Here is a 16,456-nt window from a genome sequence, read left to right as displayed (position 1 = left end):
TCACCTTTGATGATCTTCATCAGATGACAACCCTAGGACATTATGTTATACAATACATGCATGTTTTGTTCAATCAAGTTCATATTTATATCAAAAACCAGCTTTTTACATTAGCATGTGACGTTCAGAACTAGCATACCCCCCGCAAACTTCCGGGGAATTCGCTAACACTTTACTAAATTACTCACGATAAACGTTCGCAAAAAGCATAACAATTATTTTAAGAATTATAGATACAGACCTCCTCTATGCACTCGATATGTCCGATTTTAAAATAGCTTTTTGGTGAAAGCACATTTTGCAATATTCTAAGTACATAGCCCAGGCATCACGGGCTCGCAATTTAGACACCCGGCAAGTTTAGCACTCACCATAATCATATTTACTATTATAAAAGTTTGATTACCTTTTGTTGTCTTCGTCAGAATGCACACCCAGGACTGCTACTTCAATAACAAAATGTTGGTTTGGTCCAAAATAATCCATCGTTATATCCGAATAGCGGCGTTTTGTTCGTGCGTTCCAGACACTATCCGAAATAGTAAAGAAGTGTCGCGCGCATGGCGCAATTCGTGACAATAAAATTCTAAATATTCCATTACCGTACTTCGAAGCATGTCAACCGCTGTTTAAAATCAATTTTTACGCCATTTTTCTCGTAGAAAAGCGATAATATTCCGACAGGGAATCTCCTTTTCGGCAAACAGAGGAAAAAAAATCACAAAGGCGGGGGCGGTCGGGTCACGCGCATAAGCCCAGAGTCCCTTGATCGGCCACTTGAGAAAGGCGATAATGTGTTTCAGCCTGGGGCTGGAATGACGACATTCTGTTTTTTCCCGGGCTCTGAGCGCCTATGGACGACGTGGGAAGTGTCACGTTAGAGCAGAGATCCTTAGTAAATGATAGAGATGGAAAAGAAGTTCAAGAAATGGTCAGACAGGCCACTTCCTGTAAAGGAATCTCTCAGGTTTTGACCTGCCATTTGAGTTCTGTTATACTCACAGACACCATTCAAACAGTTTTAGAAACTTTAGGGTGTTTTCTATCCATATGTAATAAGTATATGCATATTCTAGTTACTGGGTAGGAGTGGTAACCAGATTAAATCGGGTATGTTTTTTTATCCAGCCGTGTCAATACTGCCCCCTAGCCCTAACAGGTTAAACTATTGAAAAATATCTTTATCTGGATTAAAAATGTCATAACCATGTACAGTTGGAGTCGGAAGTTAACATACACTTACGTTGGAGTCATTAAAACTTTCTTGTAAATTAACTATAGTTTTGCCAAGTCGGTTAGGACATCTACTTTGTGCATGACACAAGTCATTTTTCCAACAATTGTATACAGACAGATTATTTCAATTATAATTTACTGTATCACAATTCCAGTGGGTCAGAAGTTTACATACACTAAGTTGACTGTGCCTTTAAACAGCTTAGAAAATTCCAGAAAATGAAGTCATGGCTTTAGAAGCTTCTGATAGGCTAATTGACATAATTTGAGTCAATTGGAGGTGTACCTGTGGATGTATTTCAAGGCCTACCTTCAAACTCAGTGCCTCTTTGCTTGACATCATGGGAAAATCAAAAGAAACCAGCCAAGAACTCAGAAAAAAAATTGTAGACCTCCACAAGTCTGGTTCATCCTTGGGAGCAATTTCCAAACGCCTGAAGGTACCATGTTCATCTGTATGAAGGTACCATGTTCATCAGTACACAAAAAAAATGCATGAAATTGTATGAAATGTATGCATTCACTACTGTAAGTCACTCTGGATAAGAGCGTCTGCTAAATGACTAAAATGTAAATGTAAATGAACAATAGTACGCAAGTATTAACACCATGGGACCACGCAGCCGTTATACCACTCAGGAAGGAGACGCATTCTGTCTCCTAGAGATGAACGTACTTTGGTGCGAAAAGCGCAAATCAATCCCAAAACAACAGCAAAGGACCTTGTGAAGATGCTGGAGGAAACAGGTACAAAAGTATCTATATCCATGTAAAACGAGTCCTATATCGACATAACCTGAAAGGCAGCTCAGCAAGGAAGAAGCCACCGCTCCAAAACTGCCATGAAAAAGCCAGACTACGGTTTGCAACTGCACATGTGGACAAAGATCGTACTCTTTGGAGAAATGTCCTCTGGTCTGATGAAACTTTATCGAACAAAAAATGCATGTATTGTGTAACATGATGTCCTAGGAGTGTCATCTGATGAAGATTGTCAAAGGTTAGTGCTGCATTTAGCTGTGTTTTGGGTATTTGTGATGCATCTAGTTGCTTTGAAAATGGCTGTGTGATTATTTCTGGCTGGGTACTCTCCTAACAATCTAATGTTTTGCTTTTGCTGTAAAGCCTTTTTGAAATCGGACAACGTGGTTCGATTCAGGAGAGGTGTATCTATAAAACGGTGTAAAATAGTCATACGTTTGAGAAATTGAAGTTATAGCACTTATGAGGTTTTGTATTTTGCGCGACACAATTCCACTGGCTGTTGACTAGGGTGGGACCTTACCCAGAGAGGTTAACAATGGTAAGGTGACTGGGAATATGGCCGAATACAAACAGTGTAGTTATTCCCTCTGTAAAGCAATCAAACAGGCAAAACATCAGTACAATGACAAAGTAGAGTCGCAATTGAACTACTCAAACACAAGACATATGTGGCAGGGTCTACAGAAAATCAGACTACAAAGGGAAAACCAGCCACGTCATGGACACCGACGTCTTGCTTCCGGACAAGCTAAACCCCTTCTTCGCCCGCGTCGAGGATAACACAGTGCCACAGACGCAGCCCGATACCAAGGACAGTGGGCACTTCTTCTCCGTGGCCAACGTGAGTAAGACATTTAAGTGTGTTCACCCTCGCAAAGCTGCCGGCCCAGACGGCATCCCTAGACGCTTCCTCAGAGCATGCGCAGACCAGCTGGCTAGAGAGTTTATGGACACATTCAATCTCTCCCTATCCCAGTCTGCTTTCTCCACTTGCTTAAAGATGTCCACCATTGTTCCTGTACCCAAGAATGCAAAGGTAACTGAACAAAATGACTAGAGGCTAGTTAAGGATCCTATCACCTCTATCTCACCTGACACCCTAGACCCACTTCAATTTGCTTACCACCCCAATAGATCCACAGACGATGCAATCGCTATCGCACTGCACACTGCCCTAACCCATCTGGACAAGAGGAATACCTATGTAAGAATCCTGTTCATTGACTATTGCTCAGCATTTAACACCATAGTACCTTCCAAGCTCATCCAGGCCCTGGGTCTGAACCTTGCCCTGTGCAACTGGATCCTGGACTTCCTGACGGGCTGCCCCTAGGTGTTGAAAGTAGGAAACACCTCCACTTCGCTGATCCTCAACACAGGGGCCCCACAAGGGTGTGTGCTCAGCCCCTTCTTGTACTCCCTGCTCACCCATGACTGCGTGGCCACGCACGTCTCACACTCAATCATCAAGTTTGTAAACGACAGCAGTAGTAGGCCTGATTACCAACAATGACGAGACCGCCTACAGGGAGGAGGTGAGGGCCTTGGGAGAGTGGTGCCAGGAAAACAACCTCTCACTCAACGTCAACAAAACAAAGGAGATGATCGTGGACTTCAGGAAACAGCAGAGGGAGCACGCCCCTATCCACATCGACGGGACCGCAGTAGAGAAGGTGGAAAGCTTGAAGTTCCTTAGCGTACACGTCACTGACGATCTGAAATGGTCCACCCACACAGACAGTGTGGTGAAGAAGGCGCAACAGCGCCTTTTCAACCTCAGGAGGCTGAAGAAATGTGGCTTGGCCCCTAAGACCCTTTTACAGATGCACAATTGAGAGCATCCTGTCGGGCTGTATCACTGCCTGGTATGGCAACTGCATTGCCCGCATCCGCATGGCTCTCCAGATGGTGGTGCGGTCTGCCCAACACATTACCAGGGGCAAACTACCTGCCCTCCAGGACACCTACAGCACCCGATGTCACAGGAAGGCCAGAAAGATCAAAGGACATCAATCATTCGAGCCACGTCCTGTTCACCCCGCTATTGTCCAGAAGGCGAGGTCAGTACAGGTGCATCAAAGCTGGGACAGAGAGACTGAAAACAGTTAAGATCTCAAGGCCATCAGACTGTTAAATAGCCATCACTAGCCGGCTTCCACCCGGTTACGCAACCCTGCACCTTAGAGGCTGCTGCCCTATATACATACACTTTTATAATGTTTACATACTGCTTTAGTTCTCATCTCTATACACTGTATTCTATTCTACTCTATTTTAGTCAACACCACTCCAACATTGCTCTCTCTAATATTTATATTTCTTAATTCCATTATTTTACTTTCAGATGTCAAATCAAATTTTATTGGTCACATACACATGGTTAGCAAATGTTAATGCGAGTGTAGCGAAATGCTTTTGCTTCTCGTTCCGACCGTGCAGTATTATCTAACAATTTCACAACAACTACCTTATACACACAAGTGTAAAGGAATGAATAAGAATATGTACATATGAGGCCTCCCGGATGGCGCAATGGTCTAAGCTGTGCCAACAGAGATTCTGGGTTCGAGCTCAGGCTCTGTCGCAGCCGGCCGCGACCGGGAGGTCCATGGGGCGACGCACAATTGGCCCAGCGTCGTCCGGTTTAGGCCGGCAGGGATATCCTTGTCTCATCGCGCACTAGCGACTCCTGTGGCGGGCCGGGCGCAGTGCACGCTGCAGTAGATGGTATAGAGTACAGTATATACATATGAGATATACTGTGACTAGTGATACATGTATTACATCCAATTTTTAATTATTAAAGTGGCTAGAGATTTGAGACAGTATGTTGTCAGCAGCCACTCAAGCCACTCAGTGATGGCTGTTTAACAGTCTGATGGCCTTGAGATAGAAGCTGTTTTTCAGTCTCTCGGTCCCAGCTTTGATGCACCTGTACTGACCTCGCCTTCTGGATGATTGTATTGTTGCGAATTGTTAGACACTACTGCACTGTTGGAGCTAGGAACACAAGCATTTCACTACACCCGCAATAACATCTGCTAAATATGTGTGAGTCAGTATCAATGTGTGTACATATTGTGTGTGTTGAAGTGTGTAGAGTCCTGTGAGTGAGCCTAGAGACAGGCCAAAAATGTAAATAACATACAAGGATCAACTCAGTCTGTGTAGCCATTCTGTTAGACTCCAGCCACCTAAGCCTAACAATTTTTCCGGCCTTCCTTTCACACCCCGGATATAATGTCCGGGGTTACAACCTACGTCTCAGGTCCTACGGGCAAAATCATTGCACTCTGACTAAGTGTTTAAAAAGCTCCCAGGGTAGTTACATCCCAGGGAACAGGGGGGCATGGCGTTCCGCAGCTGCGACGAAACTCACAAGCGGGACCTCAGATGGAAACGCTCTGGTGTTTTCAGCGGTCTTGCCTCAGCTCTGCTCTAGTAGGGCCCTATAAAATCTCTTTTAATTTCTGCCGGATTACGTTTTAGTTTTTCGCCAACCAGCAAGAGACCGTTGTTTGGTTAGCAATTTTTCTGTTGTACTCATGTGACTGCAGAGTTTTCAAAACAAATGGACACTGGATTGATGCAAAAAAATCATGATATCATTCTGCCAGGTAGGTATAGGCTACATTTAATTGAGAAAGTTTTTTGGAAAGCCTTTGCATGTTTACCAGAAGACTGATATCATTAGCATCAATCGTTAATGGCTACACAAAGTGTAGACATGCGCACACATTCTGTGCAGTTTCAAAACTTTGCAGGAAAATACAATTCACTGATGCATTTTTTTAATGTCTTATGATAAAGCAAATTAATTCATTTTCTAATAAGGTCAATACATTAAGTTAATTACCTACAATACATATTGAATATTGTTGAATTTTATAGGGCCCTACTCTAGCCAACTCCACAGCTGGAAGCACCAGAAAAAAAGTGAGAGTAGTTGGGGAGAGCGTGGAAAAGAGAGGAGCGGGAAAGAGAGCAAATGATATGGGAAGTATTAGGGTGGTTAAGAGAAGAGAATGCAGGAAAGAAAGGGTGCAATGGAAAAGTGGTGGGTTAGAGAGGAGCCTGCGCAGACAGCATTGCTGATACAAGATCACTGCTGCTTTAAGGATTGTTCCCAGAACTCATACTGCATTACATAACTGCAAAACGCCTATATTGCTTTAAGACAACATGCCAAAACCGATAAAATGTTACAGCAACATGGTCTCTTTACATTTGAATACTACATTGCTCAAAAAAATAAAGGGAACACTTAAACAACACAATGTAACTCCAAGTCAATCACACTTCTGTGAAATCAAACTGTCCACTTAGGAAGCAACACTGATTGACAATACATTTCACATGCTGTTGTGCAAATGGAATAGACAACAGGTGGAAATTATAGGCAATTAGCAAGACACCCCCAATAAAGGAGTGGTTCTGCAGGTGGTGACCACAGACCACTTCTCAGTTCCTATGCTTCCTGGCTGATGTTTTTGTCACGTTTGAATGCTGGCGGTGCTGTCACTCTAGTGGTAGCATGAGACGGAGTCTACAACCCACACAAGTGGCTCAGGTAGTGCAGCTCATCCAGGATGGAACATCAATGCGAGCTGTGGCAAGAAAGTTTGCTGTGTTTGTCAGCGTAGTGTCCAGAGCATGGAGGCGCTACCAGGAGACAGGCCAGTACATCAGGAGAAGTGGAGAAGGCCGTAGGAGGGCAACAACCCAGCAGCACGACCGCTACCTCCGCCTTTGTGCAAGGAGCAGCAGGAGGAGCACTGCCAGAGCCCTGCAAAATGACCTCCAGCAGGCCACAAATGTGCATGTGTCTGCTCAAACGGTCAGAAACAGACTCCATGAGGGTGGTATGAGGGCCCGACGTCCACAGGTGGGGGTTGTGCTTACAGCCCAACACCGTGTAGGACGTTTGGCATTTACCAGAGAACACCAAGATTGGCAAATTCGCCACTGGCGCCCTGTGCTCTTCACAGATGAAAGCAGGTTCACACTGAGCACATGTGACAGAGTCTGGAGACGCCGTGGAGAATGTTCTGCTCCCTGCAACATCCTCCAGCATGACCGGTTTGGCGGTGGGTCAGTCATGGTGTGGGGTGGCATTTCTTTGGGGGGCTGAACAGCCCTCCATGTGCTCGCCAGAGGTAGCCTGACTGCCATTAGGTACCGAGATGAGATCCTCAGACCCCTTGTGAGACAATATGCTGGTGCAGTTGGCCCTGGGTTCCTCCTAATGCAAGACAATGCTAGACCTCATGTGGCTGGAGTGTGTCAGCAGTTCCTGCAAGAGGAAGGCATTGATGCTATGGACTGGCCCGCCCGTTCCCCAGACCTGAATCCAATTGAACACATCTGGGACATCATGTCTCGCTCCATCCACCAACGCCACGTTGCACCACAGACTGTCCAGGAGTTGGCGGATGCTTTAGTCCAGGTCTGGGAGGAGATCCCTCAGGAGACCATCCGCCACCTCATCAGGAGCATGCCCAGGCATTGTAGGGAGGTCATACAGGCATGTGGAGGCCACACACTACTGAGCCTCATTTTGACTTGTTTTAAGGACATTACATCAACGTTGGATCAGCCTGTAGTGTGGTTTTCCACTTTAATTTTGAGTGTGACTCCAAATCCAGACCTCCATGGGTTGATAAATTGGATTTCCATTGATTATTTTTGTGTGATTTTGTTGTCAGCACATTCGACTATGTAAAGAAAAAAGTATTTCATAAGATTATTTCATTCAGATCTAGGATGTGTTATTTTAGTGTTCCCTTTATTTTTTTGAGCAGTGTATAAAACGCAACATGAAACAATCTCAAAGATTTTACTGAGTTACAGTCCATGTTCATAAGGAAATCAGTCAATTTAAATATTTTCATTAGGCCCTAATTCATGGATTTCATGTGACTAGGAATAGAGATACAGGTATATGTTGGTCACAAATACCTAAAAAAAAAAAAGTAGGGGATAGATCAGAAAACAAGTCAGTGTCTGGTGTGACAACCATTTGCCTCATGCAGCACAACACATCTCCTTTGCATAGAGTTCATCATGCTGTTGATTGTGGCCGGTGGAATGTTGTCCCACTCCGCTTCAATGACTGTGCGAAGTTGCTGGATATTGGTGGGAACAGGAACACGGTGTTGTACATGTTCATCCAGAGCATCCCAAACTTGCTCAATGGGTGACATGTCTGGTAAATATGCAGGCCATGGAGGAACTGGGACATTTCAGCTTCCAGAAATTCTGTACAGATTCTTGCGACAGAGCCATGCATTATCATGCTGAAACATAAGGTGATGGCGGCAGATGAATGGCAATTGGCCTCAGGATCTCGTCACGGTATCTCTGTGCATTCATGTTGCCATCAATAAAATGCAATTCTGTTCATTGTCTGTAGCTTATGCCTGCCCATACCATAACCACATACCACATCACAACGTTGATATCAGCAAATACATGCCATACACGTGGTCTGTGGTTGTGAGACCGGTTGGATACACCGCCAAATTCTCTAAAACGATGTCGGAGATGGCTTACGGTAGAGAAATGAACATTCTCTGGCAACAGCTCTGGTGGACATTCCTGCAGCCGGCATGGCAATTGCACACTCCCACAAAACTTGACACATCTGTGGCATTGTGTTATGTGACAAAACTGCACATTTTAGTGGCCTTTTATTGTCTCCAGGACAAGGTGCACCTGTATAATGATCATGCTGTTTAATTAGCTTCTTGATATGCCACACCTGTCACGTGGGTGGATTATCTTGGCAAATGAGAAATGCTCACTAACAGAGATGTAAAAAATGTGTGCACAACATTTGAGAGAAATAAGCCTTTTGTGCATATGGAACATTTCTGGGACCTTTTATTTCAGCTCATGAAACATCTAACACTTCACATGATGCATTTATACTTTTGTTCAGCGTAAGTTGTTCTGAAAGGCATCACCATTGCATTGCAAATATTAAAATTGCACAAAATTCTCCAAATAAACATTGTGCACATTATCCATGTCAACAGAGAAAACTATGAAATGCAATACTTCAGTCGTTTGACCAGAGTTCAATCTGTGTCCTCCCTTCCCACTGTCTCGCCCCCATTTGCCTGTCTCCCCTTCCAATTTCCAACATGAACTCAAGTGTCAAAACACATTAAAATTAAAAAAAGCCAGGTAGGAGATGTCACAACTTGACCTTTGATGTCAGCTTGTAAGACAGTCTTCATTCGTTGCTCCAGCATTTTCCTCTGCCAAGGTATTTTACCATACCGAGCAGATTCCAAGCACACACCCGTTCAGTGCACTCGCTTGAACTGGTCTTCAATATCAGGGTCAGGTTTGAGATGTGCTGCAAGGGACTACCATCCTATGGGTTAACAAAATGGATATAGGCCTAAATCACAAACTTCACTTGACAGTATATATGCGCATGTTCTGAAGTTAACCTCTAGAAATGATTAGTGTGAATGTGGGGTGGCAGGTAGCTTAGCGGTGAGCCAGCAACCGGGATGTTGCCTATTGGATTCCGGGTCCGACTGGAAAAATCTTTTGTTAAATGAGCTTGCAACCGGAGGTTTGCTAGTATCAAATCCTAGATGTCATTGCCTACTGTTGTGCCCTTGAGCAAGGCACTTAAACCCCCCGCAAATCTCCAAAACCTGTATATGTAGGTGTGTCTTTTGGAGGGGGTTGGGTTAATTTCCTAAAGATCTTTTCAATTATAACATTTACATAAAGATAACTGCATTGAGGCCCTTTTGGAATTCACTAGTGTTCTTCAAATATTTTCTAACCAAGGATACCAGATAAATTACCATTACCCTAATTTTGATCACATTTGACAACTAGCAGCACATGGCGCAAGATTGACCAATTCATGACACCATATTTTGTTTCTTTCAATCCGGATAGCAAGACATTTGAAAGGTGCATTGCACGGTCAACCTCTTACATCTAGACGTTCCGCTAGCGGAACACCTGCTCCAATATCCAATGATGGGCATGGCGCGAATTACAAATTCCTCTAAAATCCGAAAACTTCAATTTTTCAAACATATGACTATTTTACAGCATTTTAAAGACAAGACTCTCGTTAATCTAACCACACTGTCCGATTTCAAAAAGGCTTTACAGCGAAAGCAAAACATTAGATTATGTCAGCAGAGTACCCAGCCAGAAATAATCAGACACCCATTTTTCAAGCTAGCATATAATGTCACAAAAAACAAAACCACAGCTAAATGCAGCACTAACCTTTGATGATCTTCATCAGATGACAACCCTAGGACATTATGTTATACAATGCATGCATGTTTTGTTCAATCAAGTTCATATTTATATCAAAAAGCAGCTTTTTTACATTAGCATGTGACGTTCAGAACTAGCATACCCCCCCGCAAACATCCAGTGAATTTACTAAATTACTCACGATAAACGTTCACAAAAAACATAACAATTATTTTAAGAATTATAGATACAGAACTCCTCTATGCACTCGATATGTCCGATTTTAAAATAGCTTTTCGGTGAAAGCACATTTTGCAATATTCTCAGTAGATAGCCCAGCCATCACGGCTAGCCATTTAGACACCGACCAAGTTTAGCCCTGATCAAACTCCGATTTACTATTACAAAAGTTTCATTACCTTTGTTGTCTTCGTCAGAATGCACTCCCAGGACTGCTACTTCAATAACAAATGTTGGTTTGGTCCAAAATAATCCATCGTTATATCGAAATTGCAGCGTTTTGTTCGTGCGTTCCAAGACACTATCCGAAATGGTAAATCAGGGTCGCGAGCATGGCGCAATTCGTGACAAAAGATTTCTAAATATTCCATTACCGTACTTTGAAGCATGTCAACCGCTGTTTAAAATCCATTTTTATGCAATTTTTCTCATAAAAAAGCAATAATATTCCGACCGGGAATCTCCGTTTAGCTAAACAGACAAAGGAAAAGAAAGCTTTCAGTCGACGCGGGCACGAGCCTGAGTCTCACAGTACTGTAACCAGCCACTACCCAAACACGCTACTTTGTTTCAGCCAGAGCCTGCAAAGCCACGATTCAGCATTTTGCCGCCTTCTGAGAGTCCATGTGAGCCGTAGAAAGTGTCACGTAAGAGCAGAGATCCCCTGTAATTGAGAGAGATAATCAACAAGGCCAAGAAATGGTCAGACAGGGTACTTCCTGTACAGAATCTTCTCAGGTTTTGGCCTGCCAAATAGGTTCTGTTATACTCACAGACACCATTCAAACAGTTTTAGAAACTTTGGAGTGTTTTCTATCCAAAGCTAATAATTATATGCATATTCTAGTTTCTGGGCAGGAGTACTAATCAGATTAAATCGGGTACGTTTTTTATCCGTCCGTGAAAATACTGCCCCCTAGCCATAACAGGTTAAACATTCAATAGATTGCTTCCCAACATGCGCAATAATTAAATCCATGATAAAATTGGCCTCTGGGCCATAGTGCCATAACTGTCAGGCTGCATTTACACACTAGCCAAATTCTGACCCATTGCCCATAATTGGACAAAATATCAAAATTGGGCTGCCTGTGTAAATGCAGCCTCTATGTGTTATTGATTACCTGATCAATAGCTAGGTGCGCTAGTTAGTTGGATGCCTCATAGCTAGATAAGAAAACATGAATAACGCAGCCAACCATCTTCCCTGCACTGTCAAATAAGAAGCCGCGTTTTACTTTAGCAACCTACAGTAGCTACCTAATGGCAAAGTAGTCATGTCTTGAGATGGACTATTTGTAACCAATAAAGTTGTGTAATATTGACTGGCTGCTAATCGGAACCAAGCGCTTGAAAACCCTTCTCTGTATGTAGGGTTTTCTGCGGTTACATTCGCCCACGGTTGGCTCCATGTGAACTACAATTCCGACACTGTTTTAACGTTTAGATGAATCAATAATCATCGCTTTCTAAAATGCTTTCGAAAGACGCTGATATGCCCCTTATCTTTCATGTGTGCGAGAAATAAAAAAAATAAAAACTGCTACAGTAAGTGTTGCACAGATCCATACACTACGTGTGCCTTCAGTTGAGGAAATACACTTCCTTCCCAGTTTATCTTGCACACTAGATAGCTAACTAAATTAGAAAAGGTGGCCGCCTAGGCTATGTCCGTCTGTCTAATGTAAACAAGTACTGTAACATGGAGATATGGCTGTGGGAACATTAACCCTATAAAGATGTGTAGTAACTTAACCTCATGACATTTGACAGCTCCACACCACCTTTCAAACATGCTTTCTATTCTGTCGTATCAATAAATTAGCAAACATTAGCCAGCTAGCTACCTTAACGTTAGTTAGCAATCAACGATATTCCATTGGCAACAGTAGGTATACTAACGTGGCTAGTTAGCTAGTTTACTGTATGACTGTTTACTGTACTGTATGACAAAATGTATGATAACGTTAGTTAATTAAGAAAAGGATACACGTTAAGTCCAAGTCGAACCCATCCTCCTGGTATCTCCTTTTGTTCCGGCTGACCATTTCTTTTATTATCGCAGCCATTGTAGCTAACTAGTTTGCTGGCTAGTGACAGGAGTCTGTGGGTTTCAAATTATGAAAAGTTAGCTAGCTGCCGTTGCTTTTGCTTCGGTTTGCAATGGCTTTGCTTCACGATCGCCCTTTGCTCTTTTGATTTTGCAGCTCCTTCCTCGCAGTGAGACAAGCCAACAGTGGTCGTCGTCGTGAGTAGGATTAACGCGTTAGCTAGCTAGAATGGCTTTTTCTCTGGATCATAGAGACGGGCCTTGCTCTGCTCTTCCGCGCAGGCCAAACTTTCCCAATAATGGAATTTGTCTTGCAACTCCCCCTTGAAAAACACATACAATTATCCTCCCGTCTAACCGTAAGGTAGAAGACGGTCCGAATCTCTTGATTTACCGAAGCCGCCGTGATGACCGACCAGCGAGGAGATAACTCTCCGGCGCTCGCTCGAATTTGAAGACTACCGGCCCTTGGAAAGCCCAGTAGTAATTAGTTACCGTATCCACTCAGACTTAGCTAGCCATCTAGCGAGCTGCAATAGCTACCCACTTTTTAAAAAATCCAAAAACCTCCTAGCGAATCAACATCTTCGCCGATGGATTGCCAAAATACACGCGAAAAAGTGTCCGGCTCCAACGTGCATGTATAATAGCTATACAAAGACCAAATATTTGCACAGACTCGTTTGACATATGTCCCGGGAAGCATCTTCTTTTTGCGTTTCTCTCAAGCTTCCATCATGGCTTCCAACGGAAGGGAAAAACATATGTAGAGGTTTAAAATATATATCCTACCGCGGCAAATATATACATCTAGAAATAAAAAAGTTTCTATCAAATAAATACATGTGAATTCTTAGAATAGCTGTTTCCTTGCAGAAGATTTACAGTGTACGTTTTTCCCGACTGACGTTTTTTGTAGTCGGCTAGCTAGTTCTTTTGTTGGCAGCGGAAGGACACATCAGAGCACATGCAAGTCTCTCCTCTGTCAAAGTGATCACGTGTTTTTTGTAATTATGAAAGTTTCCAACATGTCATTTTTTCGCTTCTAGTGTACCTTATTGCATTTATCCATGTGGGCCAATTGAGTCCTTGAATTAACAGGGGGGATATCTCTGTTTGTGTGTGTGTGACTAGAGTGGGGTGTGGAAGTAGGGTTGTCTGTCAGTTGTATTCCTAGATACAAAAAATGGCGAACATATTATCGAACATATTATCTGCTCAATTCAAAGGCTTAGACCAACTCTCCCTGCCTGAAGTTTAGGATGAAAGGCCAATTGATAGGTAGAAAAACTGTTCTGATGCCTAAGACTTTAGGGGAAACGTCCTCCGCTTCCACTCAATCTCATGGGGGTGTCAGGACAAGACCTACAGGACAAGGCCTACAGTGTAATTTTTATTTTTTCAAAACAACATATTGTCACTCACCAGAGTGTCTCAATTTGACTGGATCAAATGGAACAAACTGTTCACCTGATGTTTACAATGGGGATGATGATGACTTATATTTGATGTATACACTTTTTTAGACAGGGTTTGGTTCAGATTCTGGTGGTGTCTCAGAAGAAATGGTGCCCTTGAATTGAAATGTCTCCTCTTCTGAGGTGATAACTTTGACCCAGACATACTTTGCATAAGTTTTCCCCACATAGCCATTGACAAGACATTACATTGCACATTTTATCCCGTTTTCCTTTTTGGACATAGACATACTTTTGAGTAAGGCACAGTGAATGTGTTCAGTTAGAATAAACTACACATGTTTTAGATTAAACCTATGAGGTTCTATTAACTGTAAATAATGCTTTTTCTCATGACATTCAATGCACTTCACATCTGGCTTCTTATTCTTCTGTATGTTAAAGAGAAGCAGATGGCAGAGGTGAGGATTTGGAACCTGAAAGTGAAATGAGGTTATCTATGGCAGTGTGTATTTTTGGATATATGTTTGGCCACCAGAAATGTGGCAAAGGAACAATGATTCACACTTTGAGAAGAAATCTGTAATACATGTATGTGGGAATAAATGTTATCACAACTGTATTTGACTGTAGCAATTAAGCCACCTCACTTGGAAAGGCCACATCACTTTGGAAATGAAATGAGTCAATCTCAGGTGGTAGGCAAGTGGAAAATAATTGTGTTAATTGTTCTCTGCAGCGGCGTCATGCCCCCTCATATTTGTCCTTTTAATGTTTGTGTTGTTGTTGTGTTATGAAGTTGGCTTTGACTAACCCAGACAGGTTCCCGATCTCCCAACCTCATAACTAGCTACCAATAAGCCATTTCAGGCTATCAATCAAGTTAGAGTAGCTAGCTTGTCTAACTATTTTAGCTGGCATGCCTGCTGGCAGGGTTGGTAAAATAGAAAAGCAAACAATAACAAAATATACTGAATAAGACTCACATTCCTTTCATTCCTTTACTCAGAATTTAGCAGTGATGCAGAGAATCATATTTAGTTTCTTTAAAATAAGAACCACCAGTCAGGAGGATACAGACTAGAGGTCGACCGATTAATCGGAATGGCCGATTAATTAGGTTTTCATAGCAATCGATAATCGGTATTTTTGGCCACTGATTTGCAGATTTCTTTTATTTCTTTTTAATATATATATTTTTTTACACCTTTATTTAACTAGACAAGTCAGATTAAGGACACATTCTTATTTTCAATGACGGCCTAGGAACGGGGGTTAACTGCCTTGTTCAGGGGGGATTCGGGCATTCGTTTTTGCAACCTTCCGTTTACTAGTCCAACTCTCTAACCACCTGCCTTACATTGCACTCCACGAGGAGCCTGCATGGCAGGCTGACTACCTGTTACGTGAGGGCAGCAAGAAGCCAAGGTAAGTTGCTAGCTAGCATTAAACTTATCTGATAAAAAACAATCAATCTTAACATAATCACTAGTTAACTACACATGGTTGATGATATTATTAGTTTATCTAACGTGTCCTGCGTTGCATATAATCGATGCGGTGCCTGTTAATTTCTCATCGAATCACAGTCTACTTCGACAAACGGGTTGTCATAAGTCTCGTCGTCTGAGGAGTAAGAAATATCGGACCAATACGCAGCGTGGTAAGTGTCCATACTTAACTTTTATTTTTTAAACGTGAACACTAAACAAAACAAGAAAAACGAACGACAGTCCTGTAAGGCTACACAGCTATACAAAGAAACAAGCACCCACAAACACAAGAGAAAATAAACCCACTTAAATATGGCCTCCAATTAGAAGCAACGACAACCAGCTGCTTCTAATTGGAGGTCGTTCCCAAAACTAACATAGAAATAGACAAACTAGAAACCCCACATAGAAATAGAAAACAGAACATAAACCAAAAACACCCAACAAACACACCCCTGCCACGTCCTGACCAACTACAATAACAAAATGACCCCTTACTGGTTAGGACGTGACAGTATTCCCCCCCCCCAAAGGTGCAGACCCCGAATGCACCTGAAACAAAAAATACCAAAACAATAAACCCAAACTAAAGGGAGGGTGGCCACCGTCATCGACGGTTCCTGTGATACATCCCCCTTCCCAAACCTCCCCCCACGGAGGTGGCTCTGGCTCTGGGCTTAATCCCCACTCTAACCTGTCCACCCCCGCTGAAGGATTAGGGGCGTAGCGCGTCGCTGGAGACCTCGGCTGAGGTGCGTCTCTGGCTGCGCCGGACTGGCGGGCCGACTCTGGCTGCGCCGGACTGGCGGGCCGACTCTGGCTGCGCCGGACTGGCGGGCCGACTCTGGCTGCGCCGGACTGGCGGGCCGACTCTGGCTGCGCCGGACTGGCGGGCCGACTCTGGCTGCGCCGGACTGGCGGGCCGTCTCTGTTGGTTCCGGACTGGCGGGCCGTCTCTGTTGGTTCCGGACTGGCGGGCCGTCGCTGGAAGCACTGGACGGGGCACTGTCACC

At 43.3% G+C, this 16,456-nt stretch overlaps 1 protein-coding gene across 2 annotated transcripts in view; it reads right to left on the bottom strand.

The window, feature by feature from the left end:
• The window catches only part of LOC106607213 (phosphatidylinositol 3,4,5-trisphosphate 3-phosphatase and dual-specificity protein phosphatase PTEN), a 32,317-nt gene extending 18,820 nt beyond the window's left edge, over positions 1-13,497 (bottom strand). The window contains exon 1 of one of the 2 annotated variants that reach the window (XM_014203949.2): positions 12,473-13,497. In XM_014203949.2, coding sequence (XP_014059424.1) covers positions 12,473-12,551 — 79 coding nt within the window. In that variant the 5' untranslated portion in view covers positions 12,552-13,497. The remainder of the gene's footprint in view (positions 1-12,472) is intronic. The other variant, XM_014203940.2, reaches the window with a different exon arrangement.
• Between the last annotated feature and the right edge of the window lie 2,959 nt (positions 13,498-16,456).

The sequence above is a fragment of the Salmo salar genome, chromosome ssa01 (genome assembly GCF_905237065.1).
Source record: "Salmo salar chromosome ssa01, Ssal_v3.1, whole genome shotgun sequence".
Taxonomy (NCBI): domain Eukaryota; kingdom Metazoa; phylum Chordata; class Actinopteri; order Salmoniformes; family Salmonidae; genus Salmo; species Salmo salar.
This window is presented reverse-complemented; position numbering and strand designations above follow the sequence as displayed.